Genomic DNA, 22,804 nt, shown 5'->3' with positions numbered 1-22,804 from the left:
TATTCATTACAGTCAAGTAATAATAAAAAAATAAGAACTTAAAAATCATTTAAAAATATCAAATAAAATGATTACTATTTACCATGGGAGCTGGAAGTCAGAATTCATTATTTTAGCACTAACTATGAAAGAAACATTCTTCCACAAAGACAGATACTCTTTTAAGAAGGACAAAAAGAACAGTAGATCACATACTGTATGTTTGTATATCTATGTTTAAGAATTCAGAAATAAAATTATGAAGTAGAATGAGTTCAGAAATTTTTACTCAAGCTAAAAACATGAAAATGTTGCATAGGCATTTAGTAAGGAGGTAACAAGGGTCTATTATCAAGATATATGGGTTAATAATTTCATGGAGTTATTCAAGAATGATCTGCTATGATTGAAACCATGTGTGGAGAGTTTGGGCTTCTGCAGGATGTGTTGCAGCAACAAAGGCCCTAAAGATGTATTTGTGCTGCCTGCTATGTATACAGATGATGGACTTAGATACACTTCCCAGACATAAACAGTGAAGGAATGTCACTGAAGTTCTGTGTGCTATCAGACAGAGATGGAGAATGCTTACCACATTGTACAGACCGATGCACCAACGTTCAAATAAAATCTGTCCAGAAAATCCATTTACAAAGGCGAACCAAAGCTGAAAGAAAAGAAAGTTCATGAAGTTTTATATCAATATTGACCTAAATATTTCCATTCGCTGAAGAAGTAGCAGGAATGTGGACCACCAGCTGGACACAGCTGTTCAGGGATAAAAAGCCACAGGCCCATAGCAGTTGTTCTTTCATAAAATACAATTCCCAATATAACAACTACCAGTCTTTTAAGAAAAATTTATATTTAGTGCATACACTGATTTTAAGTGGTAATATACACACATTAATAGAAAAGCAATTTATTTTTAATTTGTAACTAGTATGTTTAGTGTCAACACTTTTTAGTGACTGGAAGAGTCTCAACTTCATGTTCTTTTTCTCTATAAAGTTAATTTGATAAATATAATTTATCTTTGTAGGGCTTTAAATAGCTAAAAATTAAATAAAAACAACAATGAGAACTCCTCTGCCGGTCATATGTGCTCTTAGCTCATAAAATGTTGACCCACTATAATCGAGTGACCACCACTGCAGCAAAGGTGGAAGTATAATATATGAAAAAAAAATGCTTAAATCATCTTTTGGAGTAACATGGGTTGCATAAATAAATAAAATGTGAATGATTGTTCATTTCTTCAAGTAGTATATAATTCTAATTGATTAGGCAAGACAGACATAAAAACTACTGTAGAGCAAAATTCCAGGAACATGCATGACAAGTGAATACAACTGTTTTAGAGAAGGGATGGTCACCTGGGCATAGTTCAGAGAAGACATAGAGGTAGTAAGAGTGGAGCAGGACCCAAGGGACGAGCTGTCAGGTTGAGGGACAGGAACCTGACTCCGAAGGGAGTGAAGGCAAAAGTGTAAAATGCAAAGTGTTGCTATTTAAAATTCAGCTAAAATTGATATGCTACAACAGGATTCCAGGGATGTGGGGTAGACTTTAGAGTATTTCATGCTAATCACAGATCCTGGATTTCAGTGGCAGAACACTGTAACAGACTGAATCTGTGACCATGGTGAAATGTTGGCAACACAAAACAGCTTCCCACAGCAATCTGAGTTGAGATCAACTCTGCTACTGAAATTCTACCAAATCATATTTTTCAGAATCAGTTTCTTGACTCCACTGGACTATGTTTCTTGAGACAGGAATTGTTCCCTATCCTTGCGACTAACTGGACATAGTATGATATTTGGTACAAACAAGGACTCACTGAGTTCTAGTGGGATCAAAGAACCACCTCAATTCAATCTCCAGATGAATTTTTCTGAAGCATAGATTTCATCATCTCATTTCCTAGTTCTGAAAACTACTAGGGATTCCCCCTAAACCTAAAATAAGCCAGTTGCCCTTCAAAAATCCTTCCACACCTCTGTCCTCTTTTAGTTTCAACTATTTTCCAAGAGGTCCTAAAGAGGCCTGGCTATTCTCAGTGAAAAGATACTGAAAGAGAGCTAAGGATCAAAAGTTTGTGCTGTGCTCTGCTCTCAGAACAGTCTGACAGTACCTATTCTAATATTAGCCACTCCTAAAGTGACAGTGTCACTGCACTGCCTCCCTACCACTTGAGGCCTTAGCAAATAATCCTTCAACCGAACTTTTAGTGCAATGATAGCCTGGACCCACATCTGATTCAAACATATTTGTAAATCTTTTCAAGGATCTTAACCTAATTTCCCAAGGTCATGCTATTCTTCTATAGTCTCTTATTCAAACAACTGAACAAACATTAATAAATATTTAGTAAACACTATTTTATTGCTTAATTCAGTTAATTTATATATATATATATATTGTCTTTTATTGAAGGTAGAGGGGTGACATTTCTACTGCCCTCCCCTCTCTAATATCAATTAAAAATAGTAAAATATAAATAAATTTAAAAAATTGAAAAGAAAAAAGAAATAAGTGATTTTAATGAAACTACAATAGATTCTCTGTTAAAACTACAAATGACATAGAATAAAAGCTTATATGACAAGATTAGATTAAATCAAGGAGATGCCAGTAGCAGATAAAGCCTACAAAGTAAAAAGATTTCCAAGAAATACATGGAATAACCCAAGAAATAGTCGAACCAATTCTTATTTAGAAGGTGGAATCTAGAGGTAAGGACAAGTCAGGGCATGGTACCTAGACTGTCTCAATACAGCAGGTAAATTAAAGTTAAAGGGCTCTGCATGCACATATATGCCTCTTCACCTTTTCCTCCACCCCAAGAAGCAAGTGAAGAGAATGGCAAGGCACAGGAGGAAACATAACTGGCAATCAACTTGGCAGACACTGACTGAGGTAAACTAAAAAGCCTATAACATACAGAAATTCACTGTCAGGAATACAGGCTTCTGACTCACCTAAGGAGAAGAAATGGTGGTGAGGAAGGTGCTTATTACTGTAAAGCAGGGGTAGGGAATCTTTTTGGCTGAGAGAGCCATGAACACCACATATTTTAAAATGTAATTCCGTGAGAGCCATACAATGACCGGTGTACATTATCCAATAAAAATTTGTTGTTGTCCCGGAGGACAACTGTGATTGGCTCCAGCCACCCGCAACCATGAACATGAGCAGAAGGAAATGAATGGATTGTAATACATGAGAATGTTTTATATATATTTTTTTACACAAATATTCAAATCAGTTTTATTTTTATGTTTTAATATTTAAAAATTACTACTGTGACTGACCTTTCTCCCTCATGATTTTTTTTATATACATAAAGTTTTATTAATTTTAATGGGGTGAGATCAATAAATCAGGGTACATATATTCAAAGAAAACATGTCGAGGTTATCTTGTCATTCAATTATGTTGCATACCCATCATCCAAAGTCAGATTGTCCTCCGTCACCTATCTAGTTTTCTTTGTGCCCCTCCCCCTCCCCTCCCCTTCTCCCTCCTTCCCCTCCCCATAACCACCACACTCTTGTCCATATCTCTCAGTCTCGTTTTTTTTTTTTTAAATTTATTTATTAAATTTAATGCAGTGACATTGTTAATCAGGGTACATATGTTGAGAGAAAACATCTCCAGATTATTTTGACATTTGATTGTGCTGTATACCCCTCCCCCAAAGTTAAATTGTCTTCTGTCACCTTCTATCTGGTTTTCTTTGTGCCTCTCCCCTCACCCAACCCCTCTCTCCTTCTTCACCCCATCCCCCCTCCCCCCAACCCCCACCCCTGTTGCTATCACATTCTTGTTCATGTCTCTGAGTCTCATTTTTATGTCCCTTCTATGTATGGATTCATATAGTTCTTAGTTTTTTTCTGATTTACTTATTTCACTCTGTATAATGTTATCAAGGTCCATCCAAATTATTGTAAATGATCTGATGTCAACATTTCTTATGGCTGAGTAGTATTCCATAGTATATATGTACCAAAGCTTTTTAATCCACTTTCCTCTGACGGACACTTGGGCTGTTTCCAGATCTTCGCTATTGTGAACAATGCTGCCACAAACATGGGGATGCATTTCTCCTTTTGGAGCCATTCTACGGTGTCCTTGGGGTATATTCCTAAAAGTGGGATAGCTGGGTCAAAGGGCAGTTCGAATTTCAGTTTTTTGAGGAATCTCCATACTGTTTTCCACAGTGGCTGCACCAGTCTGCATTCCCACCAGCAGTGCAGGAGGGTTCCCTTTTCTCCACATCCTCACCAGCACTTATTCTGTGTTGTTTTGTTGATGAGCGCCATTCTGACTGGTGTGAGGTGATATCTCATTGTGGTTTTAATTTGCATGTCTCTAATGATTAGTGATGTTGAGCATTTTTTCATATTCCTATTGGCCATCTGTATGTCCTCTTTGGAGAAGTGTCTATTCATCTCTTTTGCCCATTTTTGGATTGGATTGTTTGTCTTCCTGGTGTTGAGATTTACAAGTTCTTTATAAATTTTGGTTATTAACCCCTTATCAGACATATTATCAAATATGTTCTCCCATTGTTTAGTTTGTCTTTTTATTCTGTTCTTGTTATCTTTAGCTGTGCAAAAGCTTTTTAGTTTGATATAGTCCCATTTGTTTATCCTATCTTTTATTTCACTTCCCTGTGGAGATAAATCAGCAAATATATTGCTCCGAGAGATGTCCGAGAGCTTACTTCCTATGTTTTCTTCTAAGATGCTTATGGTTTTATGGCTTACATTTAAGTCTTTTATCCATTTTGAGTTTATTTTTGTGAGTGGTGTAAGCTGGTGATCTAGTTTCATTTTTTTTGCAGCTAGCTGTCCAATTTTCACAACACCATTTGTTAAAGAGGCTGTCTTTACTCCATTGTATTTCCTTACCTCCTTTGTCAAATATCAGTTGTCCACAGAACTGTGGGTTTATTTCTGGGTTCTCTGTTCTGTTCCATTGATCTATATGCCTGTTCTTATGCCAGTACCACGTTGTTTTGAGTACAATGGCCTTGTAGTATAACTTGATATCAAGAAGTGTGATACCTCCCACTTTATTCTTCTTTTTTAAGATTGCTGAGGCTATTCGTGTTCTCTTTTGGTTCCATATAAATTTTTGGAATATGTGGTCTATATCATTGAAGTATGTCATTGGTATTTTAATTGGTATTGCATTGAATTTATAGATTGCTTTGGGTAAAATAGACATTTTAATGATGTTTATTCTTCCTAACTATGAGCACGGTATATGCTTCCACTTGTTTGTATCTTCCTTGATTTCTTTTATCAATGCTTTGTAATTTTCCGAGTACAAGTCTTTAGTCTCCTTGGTTAAGTTTATTCCTAGGTACTTTATTTTTTTGGTTGCAATGGTGAAGGGGATTGTTTCCTTAATTTCTCTTTCTGACTGTTCATTATTGGTGTATAAAAATGCCTCTGATTTCTGAGTGTTGATTTTATATCCTGCCACTTTGCTGAATTCATTTATCAGGTCCAGTAGCTTTTTGACTGAGACTTTAGGATTTTCTATATACAATATCATATCATCTGCAAATAATGATAGTTTTACTTCTTCTTTTCCAACTTGAATGCCTTTTATTTCTTCTTCTTGTCTGATTGCTGTTGCTAGGACTTCCAGGACCATGTTAAATAAGAGTGGTGAAAGGAGGCACCCCTGCCTTGTTCCTGAACTTAAGGGGATTGCTTTTAATTTTTGCCCATTGAGTATGATGTTGGCTGTGGGTTTCTCATAGATGGCTTTTATCATGTTGAGGTATGTTCCCTGTATTCCCACTTTGCTGAGAGTTTTGATCATGAATGGGTGCTGGATTTTATCAAATGCTTTTTCTGCATCTATTGAAATTATCATATGGTTTTTCTCCTTTTTGTTTATGTGATGAATCACATTGATTAGTTTACGAATATTGTACCAGCCTTGCCTCCCAAGAATAAATCCCACTTGATCATGGTGTATGATTTTTTCCATATATTGTTGGATCCGGTTTGCTAATATTTTGTTGAGGATTTTAGCATCTATATTCATCAGAGATATTTGCCTATAATTTTCTTTCTTTGTGTTGTCTTTGCCTGGTTTTGGAATCAGAATTATGCTCACCTCATAAAAGGAGCTTGGAAGTCTTCCTTCCTCTTGAATTTTTTGAAATAGTTTGAGAAGGATAGGAGTTAGTTCTTCTTTCAATATTTGGTAGAATTCACTTGTGAAGCCATCGGGCCCTGGACTTTTCTTTGTTGGGAGTTTTTTGATAGCTGTTTCAATCTCATTTGTTGTAATATGTCTGTGTAGGTTTTCTGATTCTTCCAGATTGATATTTGGAAGATTGTATGTTTCAAGGAATTTGTCCATTTCATCTAGGTTGTCTAGTTTTTTGGCATACAGTTCTTCATAGTATTTTCTTACAATATTTTGTATTTCTGTTGTGTCAGTTGTTATTTCTCCTCTCTCATTTCTAATTTTATTTGAGTCCTCTCTGTCTTTTTCTTGGTGAGTCTAGTTAAAGGTTCATCAATCTTGTTTACCTTTCAAAGAACCAGCTCCTAGTTTCATTGATCCTCTGTATTGTTTCTTTAGCCTCTATGTCATTTATTTCTACTCTGATCTTTATTGTTTCCTTTCTTCTACTATATTTGGGCTTTACTTGCTGTTCTTTTTCTAATTCTTTTAGATGCAGGGTTAAGTTGTTTGAGCTTTTTCTAGCTTCTGAAAGTGTGCCTGTAGTGCTATGAACTTCCCTATCAGCACTGCTTTTGCTGTGTCCCATAAATTTTGAGTTGTTGTATGCTCATTGTCATTCATTTCTAGGAATTTTTTTATTTCTTCTTTGATCTCATTCTTAATCCATTCATTATTTAACAACCTGCTATTTAGTTTCCATGTGTTTGAGAATTTTTGAGCTTTTCTGTTGTGATTCATTTCTAGTTTCATGCCGTTGTGATCGGAGAAAGTCCTTGATATGATTTCAGTCTTCTTAAATTTGTTGAGAGCACTTTTGTGCCCTAACATGTGGTCTATCCTAGAGAATATACCATGAGCACTTGAAAAGAATGCATATTCTGCTGCTTTCGGGTGAAAGGTTCTGAAGATATCTATTAAATCGATCTAGTTTTTCCAATAAGTCTGCTGTTTCTTTGTTAATTTTCTTTCTTGAGGATATATCTAGTGATGTTAGTGGGGTATTGGAATCCTCTATTACAGTATTGCTGTTGATCTCGCCCTTTAAATCCATCAAAGTCTGCTTTATATATTTGGGTGCTCCTATATTAGGTGCATAGATATTTATAATAGTTATATCTTTCTGTTGGATTACTCCCTTTATCATTATGTAGTGGCCTTCTTTATCTCTTACTATATCCTTTGTTTTAAAGTCCAATTTGTCTGATATAAGTATTGCTACCCCAGCTTTTTTTTCATTTCCGTTTGCATGAAATGTTTTTTTCCATCCTTTTACCTTCAATCTATGTGTGTCTTTTGTTCTAAGGTGTGTCTCTTGTAGACAACATATGTATGGGTCCTGTCCTCTTATCCACGCAGCTACCCTATATCTTTTCATTGGATCATTTAATCCATTTACATTTAGGGTTATTATTGATATGTAGTTGTTTATTGCCATTTTATTCTTTAAAGGTGTATTCCTTTTTTGCTATATTCTTTTCCCACTTTGATCTGTTTACAACAGGCCCCTTAACATTTCCTGCAGCATTGGTTTGGTTGTAATGAATTCCTTGAGTTGTTTTTTGTCTGGGAAGCTTTTTATTTCTCCTTCGATTTTAAATGATAGCCTTGATGGATAAAGTAGTCTTGGTTGTAGGTTCTTGTTCTGCATTACTTTGAATATTTCTTGCCATTCCCTTCTGGCCTCAAGTGTTTCTGTTGAGAAGTCGGGTGTCATCCTTATGGGGGCTCCTTTGTAGGTCATAACTTTTTTTTCTCTTGCAGCTTTTAATATTTTCTCTTTATCGCTTAGCTTTGGTATTTTAATTATGATGTGTCTTGGTGTAGGTTTCTTTGGGTTTCTCTTTAATAGAGTCCTCTGTGCTTCTTGGACTTGTGAGAGTTTCTCTTGCATTAATTTAGGGAAGTTTTCAGCTATGATATGAGTGAAAAAAGTCTCTATTCCTTGCTCTTTTTCTTCTTCTTCAGGAACCCCTATAATGCGGATATTATTTCTCTTCATGTTTTCACAGAGTTAAGAGTTTCCTCTGACTTTTTGAGTCTATTTTGTCTTTTCTTCTCTGCTTTCATGCTTTTATTCCAGTTATCCTCTAACTCACTGATTCAATCATCTGCTCTATCTATCCTGTTTTTTATTCCTTCCATTGTGGTCTTTATTTCTGATATTGTATTTGTCATCTCCGACTGATTCTTTTTTATACTTGCTATTTCTTTATTTAGGTGTTCATAATGACCATCCATTGTTGTTCTAAGATCCCTAAGCATCCTTACAGTCATTATTTTGAACTCCGCATCTGGAAGGTTGATTATTTCCATATCACTCAGTTCATCTCCTGAAGGTGTGTCTTGTGGTTTCATTTGGATTGCACTTCTTTGTCTTCTCATTATCTGTTTTTGGGTGTTTTATTTGTAGAGTTGGCTGAGTCTAGGCTTGGTGTTGTCCGCCTCCAGTTTTCAGTTGTGTTATTTCTAGGTCTTCTTGGGTTGGTATCAGCTGTTATCTGTAATCCACTTTTGGATTTGGGCAGCTTTGAAGTCTTGATTTGTTTGTTTTCTTTTCTTATTTTTTAATATTTTTTATTTATTGATTGTTTAGAGAGAGAGGAGTGAGAGAGAGAGACAGAGAGAGAGAGAAGGGGGAGGAGCAGGAAGCATCAACTCTCATATGTGCCTTGACCAGGCAAGCCCAAGGTTTCGAACCGGCGACCTCAGTGTTCCAGGTCGACGCTTTATCCCACTGCGCCACCACAGGTCACAGGTGATAGTCTTGTTTACTGATCTCAGCAGGGGCTTCCTTGAAACTGTATCCAGGAATGTGATGGGTGTAACCTGAGACTCTGAAGGCCTCTTTAGCCAGCTAATCTCACTGGGGGCAGGGTGTTTTCTCAGCTTCAGTAGGGGGAGGTGTATCTCAGATCTCCATGGAGACCTGAGTTACTGCCCCTCCTCCCCACTTCTTGTTTTCAGCTGTGTCTTGTTGCGCTGATTGGAGCTGGATAGATGTCCGGAGATCTCTGATCCGGAAGCACTTCAGCTCTGTTTTGTGAAAGGTTCAGTCCCTCCCCCAGCTATGGCCGCCTCCAGCACAGATGAGTCAGCTCTTTTAGTTCGTTTCCTGCATTCCTTAGCCCCTCACAGTCTGTCCCTCTCCCTGTCCTTTCCACTTGGGAGATAAGCTGGTCTTTTCAACACACCTCGCTCTCTGGTCGGTTGCCAGGCAAGTGGCTGTGAGCTGTAGTTTCTGCCCTTTTCCCTTGTTTGAGATCCCCTCTGGGCTCTCAGCCTCACCCCCCCTCCGTTCCTGTAAGCAGAGGAGATTCAGGTGCTCCCTACCAGGTTTTATGTGGCTTCTTCTTTGCTCCTTGGTATTTGAGAGCTGTTCTTGCAGTTCAGAGTTGGTTTTTCATGCTGATTTTTCCTAAATTGATTTGTATTCCAGTTTGGTGGTAAGAGCTGGGCGTCTGTGCGTCCACCTACTCCGTTGCCATCTTTTTCTCCTGTTTTATATTTTTAACATTATTTTTTTTATTAAAGATTTGTCTGTGAGCCAGATGCAGCCATCAAAAGAGCCACATCTGGCTCACGAGCCATAGGTTTCCGACTCCTGCTGTAAAGTGATGGGTGACCAATGTGGAAGAGAGCTAAAATTAGATATGTAAAATATCAAAGAAGGAAACAAATAAGGAAAAATTCAATCTACTGTAAGAAAAATAAATAAAATCCAGGACTGACACTGAATTCACAACAGGGATTCACTGTGAGGATAGAGTAGGCTTGTGAAAACAAATGCTAACCAAAAGGCAAAGGTTAACACTGATTTTAAGAGAAACTGAAAACTTTTCAAAGATAATTTTTTAAAATTCCCAAAAAGGTGTGTACCCTAAAAAAAGGACAAATAGACTAAAAAAATATTCAAAGATATAATAGGAGAAAATTTTCTGAAACATTCTAAAACCATAATCAGTCAATGGAGTGGGTACTCTTTGTCCCCAGGAAACAAAACAACAGATATAGAAAGATCATGAGTTTTAAAATTCTATAAAGATTAAATCTTTAATATATTCAGGCAAAAAAAAAAAATTAACCTGCAAGAGGGAAACTCATGTTGGTTTCATATTTCTCTCTAGCAGTATACAATATCAGAAGACAATAGTGCATGTTTACAACTGCTTAGGGAGATAACACATGATAAGAATTTTAGCAAAATACAGAAACCACAGCAGAAGCTGAAAACATTACATAAAATGTGATGATAGAAGTATACCAAATATGTTTGTTATATTAATAATAACAAAAATTTTAAATGTTTAATGGATAATAAACCACCAAGCATATGCTATTTACAAGAGAAACATGTCAAACAAACATGAAAAAGAAATGCTATTGAGTAAAATCAAATCCATATCCCTGACTTAATGAAGTCCTACAAATGAAATTGCCACCTACCATTCTGACAATAGTGCTTCTTCTTCACTAAACTACAATGGTTCTCTGTTGGCTCCTTGTAAGTACTAAGTATGAATCCAGCTTTTTATTTTGTACCCAAATTTGAGGCAATTATGTCAACAGCATTTGGTTAATAAGCTATCTTTATCTCACTTGTTTGACATGCCCTTTATTATATAATAGTAATCATGGTATTTACAGAAATTTATAAAATATTTTGGTCTCACTTTATATATTAAAATTAATTACAGATGACTTGAATATTTAAACATGAAAAATAAAACTCAAAGCATTAGGAGATAACATTAAAATGTTTTGTTTTGTTTTGTTTTTGTATTTTTCTGAAGTTGGAAACAGGGAGGCAGTCAGACAGACTCCCGCATGCACCCGACCGGGATCCACCCGGCATGCCCACCAGGGGGCGATGCTCTGCCCATCTGGGCTATTGCTCTGTTGCATCCAGAACCATTCCAGTGCCTGAGGCAGAGGCCATAGAGCCATCCTCAGTGCCCAGGCCATCTTTGCTCCAATGGAGCCTTGGCTGCGGGAGGGGAAGAGAGAGACAGAAAGGAAGGAGAGGGGGAGGGGTGGAGAAGCAGATGGGTGTTTCTCCTGTGTGCCCTCGCCAGGAATCAAACCCGGGACTCCTGCACGCCAGGCTGACGCTCTACCACTGAGCCAACTAGCCAGGGCCAACATTAAAATGTTTTTTATATGTGAAACTGACTGTAGATATTATAATCAGAAATTATACAAAAGAGGAGTAAATTTTAAACCATTCACTGCTATAGAGAATAAAAATAAAGTTGAAAGAAAATTAATAAATAGCACAAAAATCTAAACATCTATGAAGACAAGGGTCCAATTTTCTTAATGTATAATGAGTCTTTACAAATGAGAAAGAAAACTGCTGAAAGGCTGTTAGGAAAAAAACTTGCAAATATAAAAAGCCTCATTTTTCATGAAACACACATACACATGTGCATACAAGAACATGCATGCATGCATGCGTGCACACACACACACACACACACACACACACACACACACAACATTTTTTACCAACAGATGGACAAAGATTTAAAAGTTTGGTAACTTGGGGAAATAGTTACTCTCATACCGAGTCATCATCTGCAACTATGCTTAATGTACATTTTTTTGGTCCAACGATTTCACTTTTAGGAAAATATTTTAAATTATATTTAATAATTATAATCACATAGTATTCAACATGGAAATACAATGGTATTTACCATAGCATTATTTGAAAGATAAAAAATTAGAACTCTCTATTTACACTGGCTAAATAAATTATGGTTCATTCATAAAAATAAAGCACTATGCCAACATTACAAAGAATATCATAAATCTGTAAGCAGTGTAATATATGAAAATCCCATATATTATTAAAATGAAAATATCAAGTTATATGTTGAATGTCATGATTGTACAGGATAGATGATATACTCATATGCATGGTAACTTTTAGGAAGACATATAAGAAATTACTAATATTCTTATTTTAGATAGCAAAAGTGTTCTAGGCAGTAGGATGGAGACTCAGTTATACCTCTTATACTGTTCTGAGCTTTTAAAACCTGTTCATGTTTTATTGGTATAACTGTTTCAAGCAGTAATTCTCAACTAGGATTCATTTTTCCTCCAAGTAGACTTTGACAGTATCTGGAGACGTTCCTGAGAACGTTATTGGCATTTAGTGGTTGAAGGTAAAATATTCTGCTAACTGTCCTAAAATGTCCAGGGAGCCCCCTACAACAAAGAATTACCTAGTCCAAAATGTCAACTCTGAATGAAAAAATAAATTCAATAGGTCAACTGGATAAAAATTAGAAATCTTGTGGTAACAGATGTTTGTTATAAGCAAAACAATGACATGTGACAGGTTACATGAAGCCACAATTATGTGTGAGTTCAGAAAGTTTTATTTATTTTAGAGTGACTCCCCTCTAACCTGATCTCATACAGGGAACCAAAGGCCATATTCTTTAGAGGTCATAGAAGCACTGAATGTGTATCCAAAACTTCACATAGATTCCTGAAAGAGAAATACAGCCTTATAAATAAGTAATGAGAAATTACTTTAGAGACAGAAAAATTTGGCCCTGGCCAGATAACTTGGTTGCTTAGAGCACTGTCCAGATATTGCAGAGGTTGCTGGTTTGATCGCTGGTCAGGGCACATACAGGAACAAATTGATTTTCTGTCTGTCTCTGTCTCTCTCTATGCCTCTCTCTATAAAATCAATAGATAAAAAAAAGACAGATTGAATTTTACTTAACTGAAACACTCTAGTTGTTGAAAATATACAGTAAGGGAAAAAACTCCTAAGAAATCAAGTATCTCTTCCTCAGCATTAACCTCTGTTTAAAGCCACCATGAACCATAAAAAAATTTCAATCTTCACTTCAGATTAATGTTCTTGATTAGCTGAATGCGGAAATATTTCCCATAAGGAGCCAATGTTCTGATTCTGTCCAAGCTGGCACTGGCTTGGTCACATGTTTTTTAAAGCATTTTTGATATGTTTGTACTAATTTTTATCAGTTGCAGGTGCTGTAGCTTCTTGGAAAGTATAAACAAGCATTCTTAGCATTTCCAGTTCAATTTCAATCTTCATTCAAATGATGGATTCATCATTAGATGATCAGACCAGTTTACTGCATTGGAAATATTTATTTGGTAAAGAGCAAAATTAAAACCAAAATAAACAAACAAAAAACCATTCTTTAATTTCAAAATCCATGAACTGGTTTTCTCTTATATTGTAAACTAAACACTCAAACTTGATTTCATTTTGGCAAGATTTCCATAGGTAAAATGGAAAAAATAGAAGAACATACTATTTTAAAATATTTATACAAATGTACTTAATTTTTATTTTATTTATTCATAAGACAGGTACACAATGGCCCCCTGACAAACTATAAAATCAGACTTTCATACTGGTTAGTTATATACAAATGTTAATTCACATACAAAAAAAAAAAAGTACCAACCAATTCCTAAACATTAATGTCATTTTTGGTGGACCATAATTTCCAAGCTATACCAAACACAGCCCTCAATGCAAGCAGACGGCTTGGCCCCCTTCTGATGTGCAGTTTCTTGGCCCACAGTTTGCTTATAGCCACTAAATTTTACTTTTCTGGATTAATGGGGAAAAAGATTCCTCTGCCTTTACTTTCTTGTTAACTAGGAATGCTATTAAATGAATACAGTCAAAGCTGAGAGAGCCAGGTTCTGCCTGGACAGCCTTAGACTTGGTAAGTTGATGGGAAGACCTGCCAAGCACTGATGGCTTGCCAAGCTCCTGGGGTTTTTGGTCCTCAAACATAGTGCTGTTATGAGCAAACTGACCCAAACTTATTAAATAGCTTTTCCTTCTTGGAAAAAAATTCTTCTTTGCTTTAACTGTTGCCTCATTGCCAAAAATTCAGTAACCGTCTTGGCTAATTGCACAGACTCCTGTCTAGAGGTCCCAGTGCCATTGTACAATCTCAGCAGGCTGTAGCTGCCGTCACTCAGGTTCTCAACTAACAGTTGATATATGTAGATGGTTTCTTTATTTGAGAATGGGAGGACCTGTTTCTCAATTTACTCTGTTCTTCCAAGGCCCATGGTAGAGCATTGAAGTAGCAAAGTACCCTACACTGAATAATTAAATAAAAGCCATATGGTTTCTCACTAAAGTGACAGTAACATCATGATATACTATTTGCACATCAGTTCTGAGCTGATTAACTGGCATTAGTCATATTTGTTTAAAAGGAAAAAACACTACAATTATTTTTGGGATTTGATATGGTAATACGTGTTAGGTTAAAAAAATAAGTATTGGCTACATCTAAAAATTCTACTTTTCGAAAGACATTATTTATCAATAAAAACACCTTTATATAAAAACATATTTTTTTCTTCCAGTATTGTTAACAGCAGAGAACAACAACAAAACCCAAACAAAAAGCACTGGTAAAAAGAGTACTATATAGTTTTTTATTAGGGGGTGAACGTAGCAAGTCTATGAAATAATGAGCATTTATTTTTTACAATGTTAAATCTATACCTATGTTAATAAAGAAATGTATGCCAAATAAATAGCATTAGATTGACAAAAAAAATGACAAAATACATAGGCAGGTCAGTAGGTAGGTAGGAAATCAACGGGAAAAATCAGAGTTGCTGTTATGGAGCTGGGTTATCATAATCAATAATAAAAATAATAATAATAAGATACCATAAAAACTTCCCCCTTAAGTATCTTTTGTCCAATAAGTGATGGGAGTAAGTAGCCAGAATTAAATGAAGTGGGCAGGGCTTCATCTCTAAAATCTATGGAGACCTAATCAAGGCCGTATATGACAAATCCACAGCCAACATTATATTCAATGAGAAAATACTACAAGCATTTCCTTTAAGATCAAGAACAAGACAGGGAGGTTTGCTTTTACCACTCTTATTCAACACAGTACTAGAAGTCCTAGGCACATCAGACAAGAAGAATAAATAAAAAGTATCCAAATTACAAAGGAAAAAGTAAGACTGTCATTATTGCAGATGACCTGATACTGAATATAGAGAACACTAAAGATTCCACCAAACAAAAAACAATTAGAATTGATAAACTGAATTCAATAAAGTAGCAGAACAGAAAATAAATATCTAGAAATCAGTTGCATTTTTATACACCAACAATGAACTATCAGAAAGGAAAACTAAGAAAACAATCCCATTAATAGTTCCTTTTAAGAAGTGAAATATCTAGGAACAAATTTAACCAAGGATATAAAAGATCTATACTCGGAAATTTTAAGACACCGAAGAAGAAACTGAGGAAGATACAAATAAGTGGAAGTACATACTGTGTTCATGGATTAGAAGAGCTAACATCATTACAATGCCCATCTACCCAAAGCAATCTATAGATTCAGTGCAATTCCTATCAAAATACCAATGATGTATTTCACAGAACTAGAACAGATATTCCAAAAATTTATATTAAACCACAAATAGCCACAACAATCTCGAGAAAGAAGAACACAATTAGAGGAATCACACTACTTGATATCAAACCATACTATAAGACCATAATAATAATAAAAAAAAGCATGGTACTGGCATAAAAACAGAAATACAGATCAGTGGAACAGACTAGAGAGCCCAGGTATAAACATGCCTTTATGGTCAATTAATATTTGACAAGGGACACAAGAGGATAAAATGGAGTAAGGATTGTCTATTCAATAAATGGTGTTAGGAAAACTGGAGAGATACATATGAAAAATGAAACTAGACCACCTTCTTACACTATACATAAGAATAAACTCAAAATAGATTAAAGACTTAATTAAATATTAGAGATGAAACTATAAAAAATATATGCAGTAAAATTTCAGACATTTCTCATAGCAATATTTTTTTCAGATATATCACCTCAGGTAAGGGAAATGAGAGAAAAGAGAAACAAATGGGACTACATCTAACCAAAAAGCTTTTACACAGCAAAGAAAACCATCAACAAAATGAAAAAACAACCCACTGAATGAAAGAACATATTTGCCAATGGTATATCTGAAAAGGTCTTAACATCTAAAATTTATAAAGAAGTTATAAAACTCAACACCAATGAAAACAAACAATCCAGTTTAAAAATGGGCAAAAAACTTCAATAAACATTTCTCCAAAGAGGACACACAGATGGCCAATAGACATGAAAAAAATGCTCAATGTCACTAATCATCAGTAGGATGTAAATTAAAACCACAATGAGATATCACTTCACACCTGTCAGAATGGCACTCATCAATAAATCAACAAACAAGTGTTGACAAGGATGTGAAGAAAAGGGAACTCTAGTGTACTGTTGGTGAGAATGCAGATTGGTACAGCCATTGTGGAAAGCAGTATGGAGTCACCTCAAAAGAATTAAAAACAGAACTGCCTTATAACCCAGTTATCCCACTTCTAAAAATATATCCTAAGAAACCCAAAACACTAATTCAAAAGAATATATGAACCCCTATGTTCACTGCAGCATTATTTATAACAACCAAGATTTGGAAATAGTCCCAGTGTCCATCAGAGGACGAGTGGATTAAAAAGCAGTGGTACATATATACAATGGAATATTACGCGGCTGTGAAAAAAAAGGAAATCTTACCTTTTGCGATGGCATGGATGGACTTGGAGGTTAGTATGCTAAGTGAAATAAACCAGGCAGAGAAAGACAAATACCATATGATTTCACTTATATGTAGAATATAATGAACAAAATAAACTAACAAGTTAGAATCAGACCCATAGATAAGAAGAAGAAATGACAGCTGTCAGAGGCGGTAGCGTATGGGGTTGAATGAAAAGGGTGAAGGGATTAAGCAAAACAAACAAACAAAAACCAACCACCTCATAAACACAGAAAACAGTATGGAATTACAAGAGGGAAAGGGGGATGAGAGATGGTAGAAGTGGGTCAATGGGGATAAACAGTGATGGAAGGAGACTTGACTTTGAAGGATGAGCACACAATACAATATTCAGATGATGTATAATAGAATTGTACACCTGAAACCTATATAATTTTATTAACTAATGTCACCTCAATAAATTCAATAAAAAATAAAGCATAAGCCAAAAATAAATCTTTGAAGGGTTTCCTCTTTCTGAGGAAATGCTTGCAGCAAATACCACTTATAAAACTTCTAGGGACTTTTTAAGGCAAACAAACAATACTGAAAGTTAAAGAATAATGCATATAGAATTTATTTTTTGTAAAACCACAACAAAAATGCCTATGTATCTAAATTAATTTCCATTGATTACTTGAGCAGAAATGGAGGCAGATGAAGGGAAATTATTTTTTCTTTATACATCTCTATTATTGTTAAATAAATAAGCTTATTAAAGGATTTTATGTAGAAAAAAATCCTTGCTATTTTCTAGCACTGCACAATGCTCAGTTCTCTCTTAGCTTGTCACAACCTATAATTTTTGTTCTATTATCTATCAAATCTGTTGTACCATTTGTAAGATATGTGTAGAAATTATATCTATTTCACTTACTATTACATGCCCAGGACCTAGTGCACTGTTTGGCATATAGTTGATGTTAAATAAATGAATACATGTGGACTAGTAAGATCACATTCATGTGAGCATAGGGAAGACCATGGAATTGGACAAATAAGATTCATACTAGTATAAGCACTTAGTTGCTATTCAAGCACAGGATTCTTCCTTAATCTCTCCTAACTTCATTTGCTAATGCATAAATAAAAGAAAACCACACACTGCCGAATTTTCAATTTTGCTCACTTTTTTTATGTGTCAGAGACAGAGAGACAGATAGAGATAGACAGGAAGGGAGAGAGATGAGAAACATCAATTCTTTGTTGCAGCTCCTTAGTTGTTCAGTGATTGTTTTCTCGTATGTGCCTTGACCGAGGGACTACAGCAGAGTGAGTGACCCCTTGCTCAAGCTGGTGACCTTGGATTCAAGCTGGTGAGCCTTGCTCAAACCAGATGAGCCAGCGCTCAAGCCAGTGACTTTGGGGTTTCGAACCTGGGTCCTCTGCGTCCCAGTCCAATGCTCTATCAACTGCACCACTGCCTGGTCAGGCCATTTTTGCTCTTTTTGATGATGATGGCTAACCTGCATTTAATGATTACTGTGTGCCAAGAATCTTGCACCACTCTCGTAGAAACTTCATAGTGATAAGTAGGCATTTTCTCCATTTCACAAATCAGGGCACATGGATGATTATGACTAGAATCAAATAAGTGTTTAATAAACTACAGTTATTAACAGTAGACCCTATATGACAAATAGTGATTTTTCAAAAACATCAACATTAAGGCAATTCAAAATTGAATCAGTATTTATGGCTACTGACTTATAATGCTGCTGCTATTTTATTTTAAAATTTATTTACCAATTTTAGAGATTAGAAGGGAGGAAGACAGAGAGACAGGGAGACAGAAACATCGATCTGTCCCTGTTTGTGCCCTGACTAGGGATAGAACCTGCAACCTTTGTATCTCAGAACAATGCTCTAACCAACAGAGCTATCAGGCCAGGGGACTGCTGCTATTTCAAGACTGTAACATCAACAAAATACTTAAAAACTATATGCACAGAAGCATATCAAAAATTTATTAAGAAAGTGATCTAACTCTTAAGCTTCTAATGCCATGTAAGGAAGCAAAAGTATCCTTTTTAAATTAGAATATAAACAGGACCCTGGCAGGTTAGCCTAGTGGTAGAGCATTGGCTCAGCATGTGGAAGTCCTGGGTTTGATTCTCAGGCAGGACACACAGGAGACCTGCTTCTCCTCCAACCCCATCCCCAACCCTCTCTCTTCCCCTCTGCAGCCATTGCTCAAATGGTTCAAAGTTGGCCTCAGGCACTGAGGATGGCCTCAGGCGCTAAAATAGCTTGGATGCTGAGCAATGGAGCTGCGGCCCAGTTGGGCAGAGCATGACCTGGTAGGAGCTTGCTGGGAGGATCTTGGTTGGAGCACATGCAGGACTCTGTCTCTGCCTCCCCGCCTCTCACTTAATAAAAATAAATGATAGATAGATAGATAGATAGATAGATAGATAGATAGATAGATAGATAGATAGATAAGGGTATAAACTGTTTTGAAACACAGGCTGCAAAAATTTGCCCCATTTTTCTTAACAAAATACAACCACTCTGGTTTGAAACATTTGCCTGCAAGATTTTGAGCTAAAATATTATGGGTTTTTTTGCTAACATGGTTGAAAACAATCAAGTAGACAATCAAAAGGAAACCTCCCTCTTTCTATTCTTTGAATAAAAACCCACATTAATACTAATGTGACATTTTAAATTATGTTGAATTAGAATCTAAAAAGAATAAAACATAAATGTAATAAGCAAATAAATGTAGTATATGATATGCACATATAAATTTCTTATTTTAGTATTTTCTTTTCCATTAAAATCCCATATGATGCAGGAAGTTGAATCTTATAGCTCAGAAGTCACAAACAGTTAGTAAAACAAAGTCTGGTAAACACTTTTAAACTTTCCTTAATTACAAACTTTTCAGTGCTACAAAATGCCTCTGTTTCTGCAAAATTACATGCTCACACTGTGAAACATGAGGTAAATACAAAATCGTGTTTCCCTCACATAAAAGACTATAATACTGACCAGATGGTGTATGCACAATTAAATTGATTTTTAATAAGGAATTCTTGGCACAATAGAATGTAATCGCTCCAAATTATGTCAAGGACTACTTACATTTTTTATAGTTCAAGGTTTAGACTCTTCAGTCCAAATCCTGTGCTACAGTGTTAGGGGACCAAATAGCTCTGGAGACCAGTAATGAAATAATGAGTCTTTCATCTGGAGGTCATTGGTTAGGATCTGCTATAGTTCATTAATGACACAATTGTTTCCAACCTCCTGGTGTTGGAACAGTGGCAGGGGGTTTATTATGGAAAGGGTAGCAGAAATATGTATAAGATCACTTCATTTATGGACAGAACCTATGGCAAATATTAGAGAACATGTGTTTTATAACCAATAAAATAATGCTCTTAACACACTGACAGTAAGATTTAAAGCCTGGCTCCCCACAAATCAGGGTCATGAGAAGGCAGCAGAATTTTGATGCTGTCTTTCCACCTCCATCAGCCACACAGTGCCTGTAGCCTGGACAAGGTGTGACATTTCTTCTTATTTGCTTGTTCTGGTAATTGGGGAAAGGTCTATTCTCTCAGAGAAGGAGTATATATAACAAAATAAGTAGTAAGCATTATTTTAAAATTCAGTTACTGAACTATTTACAATGATTCTGTTTCAAATTATGCTCTGTGCTATGCATGGGTGTCACAAAGGTGAAGCAAATATCATCTCTGCCCTTAAAGAATTCAGTCTAGGTGGGGACAGGCTTGGGACAAATCAGAGGTATGGGAAAGTTCTTTGAGAACATAATAGAGAGAGGTATGGGTTCTGTTTCTAGGAGTCACCACAGCTTTTCCAAAGGTGGTAGGCACTTGGGCTGGATCTTGAAGTATCAGATTCCATTCATCAATTCTGTGGGGGTGGGGTAGAAGAGGCATTAAAGGTGTTTGGAACAACTTGCATATAACTATAGCAGATGTGAATTTCCAGGTGACTAGAATAAGAAAAATTAAGTGAGAGGATAGGACTGAGTTAAGACTGTGAAGGACACTAGACAGGAGTTCTTCAAATATGCGAAGAGCTATGCATATATGCCTAAGAGGAATCTGAAAAACTGCGTATCTAAAGTCTAAAAAACTGTTTCAATAAACTTTTATTTATTTCATTGTGGTAAAATATATATAACATAAAATTTACCATTTTAACCATTAAATTGTACAGTTCAGTGACATTAAGTCCATTCACACTGTTGTAAAACCATTACCACTATCCATCTCCAGAACTTTCTCATCATCCCAAAATGAAACTGCTCCCATAAACAGTACCTTTCCATTCCCCAAACCCCACTCCCACCTCCGTTCTTGGTAACCATTCGTTTACTTTCAGTCTTTATGAACGTATCTATTCTAGTTATGTCATATAACTAGAATAATGCAATATCTGCCCTTTTCTATCTGTGTTATACATATCTCTTAGAATAATGTTTTCAAGGTTTATTCATGTTGTAGCAGTTATCAGAATTTCATTCCTTTTAAAGGCTGAATAATACTTCATTGTATGTATGTATCATATTTTCCTTATTCATGCATCTACTGATGAATACTTGGGTTGTTTCTACCTTTTGGCTACTGTGAACATTGGTGTCCAAATACATGTTTGAGTCCTTGTTTTCTATTCTTTTTGTGTGTGTGTGTGTGTGAGAGAGAGCAACAGAGATACAGACAGACAGAGAGATAGAAACGGAGAAAGATGAGAAACATCAACTCGCATTTGCGGCACTTTAGTTGTTCACTGATTGTTTCTTATATATACCTTGACTGGGGGGCTCCAGCTGAGCCCGTGACCCCTTGCTCAAGCCAGTGACTATAGGGTCATGTCTATAATCCCACACTCAAACTGAAGACCCCACACTCAAGCTGGGTGGGCCCACACTCCAGCCAGCGACGTTAGGGTTTTGAATGTGGGTCTTCAGCGTCCTGGGTTGGTGCTCTATCCACTGCGCCACCACTGGTCAGGCTCAATACTTTTGGGTATATATCTAGAAGTGGGATTGCTGAATTATATTAATTTTATGTTTAAATTTCTGAGAAACCTCCATATTGTCTTCCATAACAGCTGCACCATTCTGCACCATTTTACTTTCTTACCAACAAAGCACAAACATTCCAATTTCTCCATATTCTCATCAACATTTATTTTCAATTAAAAAATATATAGTAGCCATCCTAGTGGGTGAAAATTGGTATCTTTCTCATTGTGGTTAAGAGTTTCATTTTTCTAATGGTTAGAAATCCTGAGCAACTTTTCATGTGCTTATTGGCCATTTGTGTATAATCTTTGGAGAAATGTCTATTCAAGTCCGTCACTGATTTTTGAACTGGGCTTTCTTGTTGTTTTTGAGTTGCAGTTCTTATGCATACCAGATATCAATCCTTTATCAGATATACAACTTGCAAATATTTTTCCCCATTCTGTGGGTTGTCTTTTCACTTTGTTGGTAGTATTTTTTGATGTACAAATTTTTTTAATTTTCAAGTACAACTTATCAGCATTATCTGTGCTTTTGGTGTCATACCCAAGAAATCACTGCCAAATCCAATGTCATGTTGTCTCCTTAATATTTTCTCCTAAGGGTTTTATAGTTTTAGTCATCATATTTAGGACTTTGATCAATTTTGAATTATTTTTGCTGTATGTTATATTGTAAAGGCTGAATTTTCTTTTGCATTTGGATACCAAGTTTTCTCTACATCTGTTGAAAAGACAGTCCTTTCCCATTGAAGGATCTTAGCACCTTGTTGAAAATCATTGGGCTGTACATACAATGGATGATTTCAGGGCTCTCTACTCTAGTCCATTGGCCTATGTGCCTGCCTTTAAGCCAGTACCACACTGTTTTAAGTACTGTGTGTGGCTTTGAAGCAAGGTTTGAAATCAGAAAGTATGATTCTTCCAACTTTGTTCTTCCTTTTCAAGATTGCTTTGGT

General features: G+C 35.9%; 1 protein-coding gene across 4 annotated transcripts in view; it reads right to left on the bottom strand.

The window, feature by feature from the left end:
* ATP8A2 (ATPase phospholipid transporting 8A2) overlaps positions 1-22,804 on the bottom strand; it is a 726,487-nt gene that overhangs the window by 209,306 nt on the left and 494,377 nt on the right. For all 4 annotated transcript variants that reach the window (XM_066369169.1, XM_066369168.1, XM_066369167.1 and 1 more), the window contains exon 28: positions 572-646. In XM_066369169.1, the coding sequence (XP_066225266.1) occupies positions 572-646 (75 nt within the window). The remainder of the gene's footprint in view (positions 1-571; positions 647-22,804) is intronic.

The sequence above is a fragment of the Saccopteryx leptura genome, chromosome 2 (assembly GCF_036850995.1).
Source record: "Saccopteryx leptura isolate mSacLep1 chromosome 2, mSacLep1_pri_phased_curated, whole genome shotgun sequence".
Taxonomy (NCBI): Eukaryota; Metazoa; Chordata; class Mammalia; order Chiroptera; family Emballonuridae; genus Saccopteryx; species Saccopteryx leptura.
Note: the sequence above shows the minus strand (reverse complement) of the source record. Positions and strands in the feature narration are given on the sequence as shown.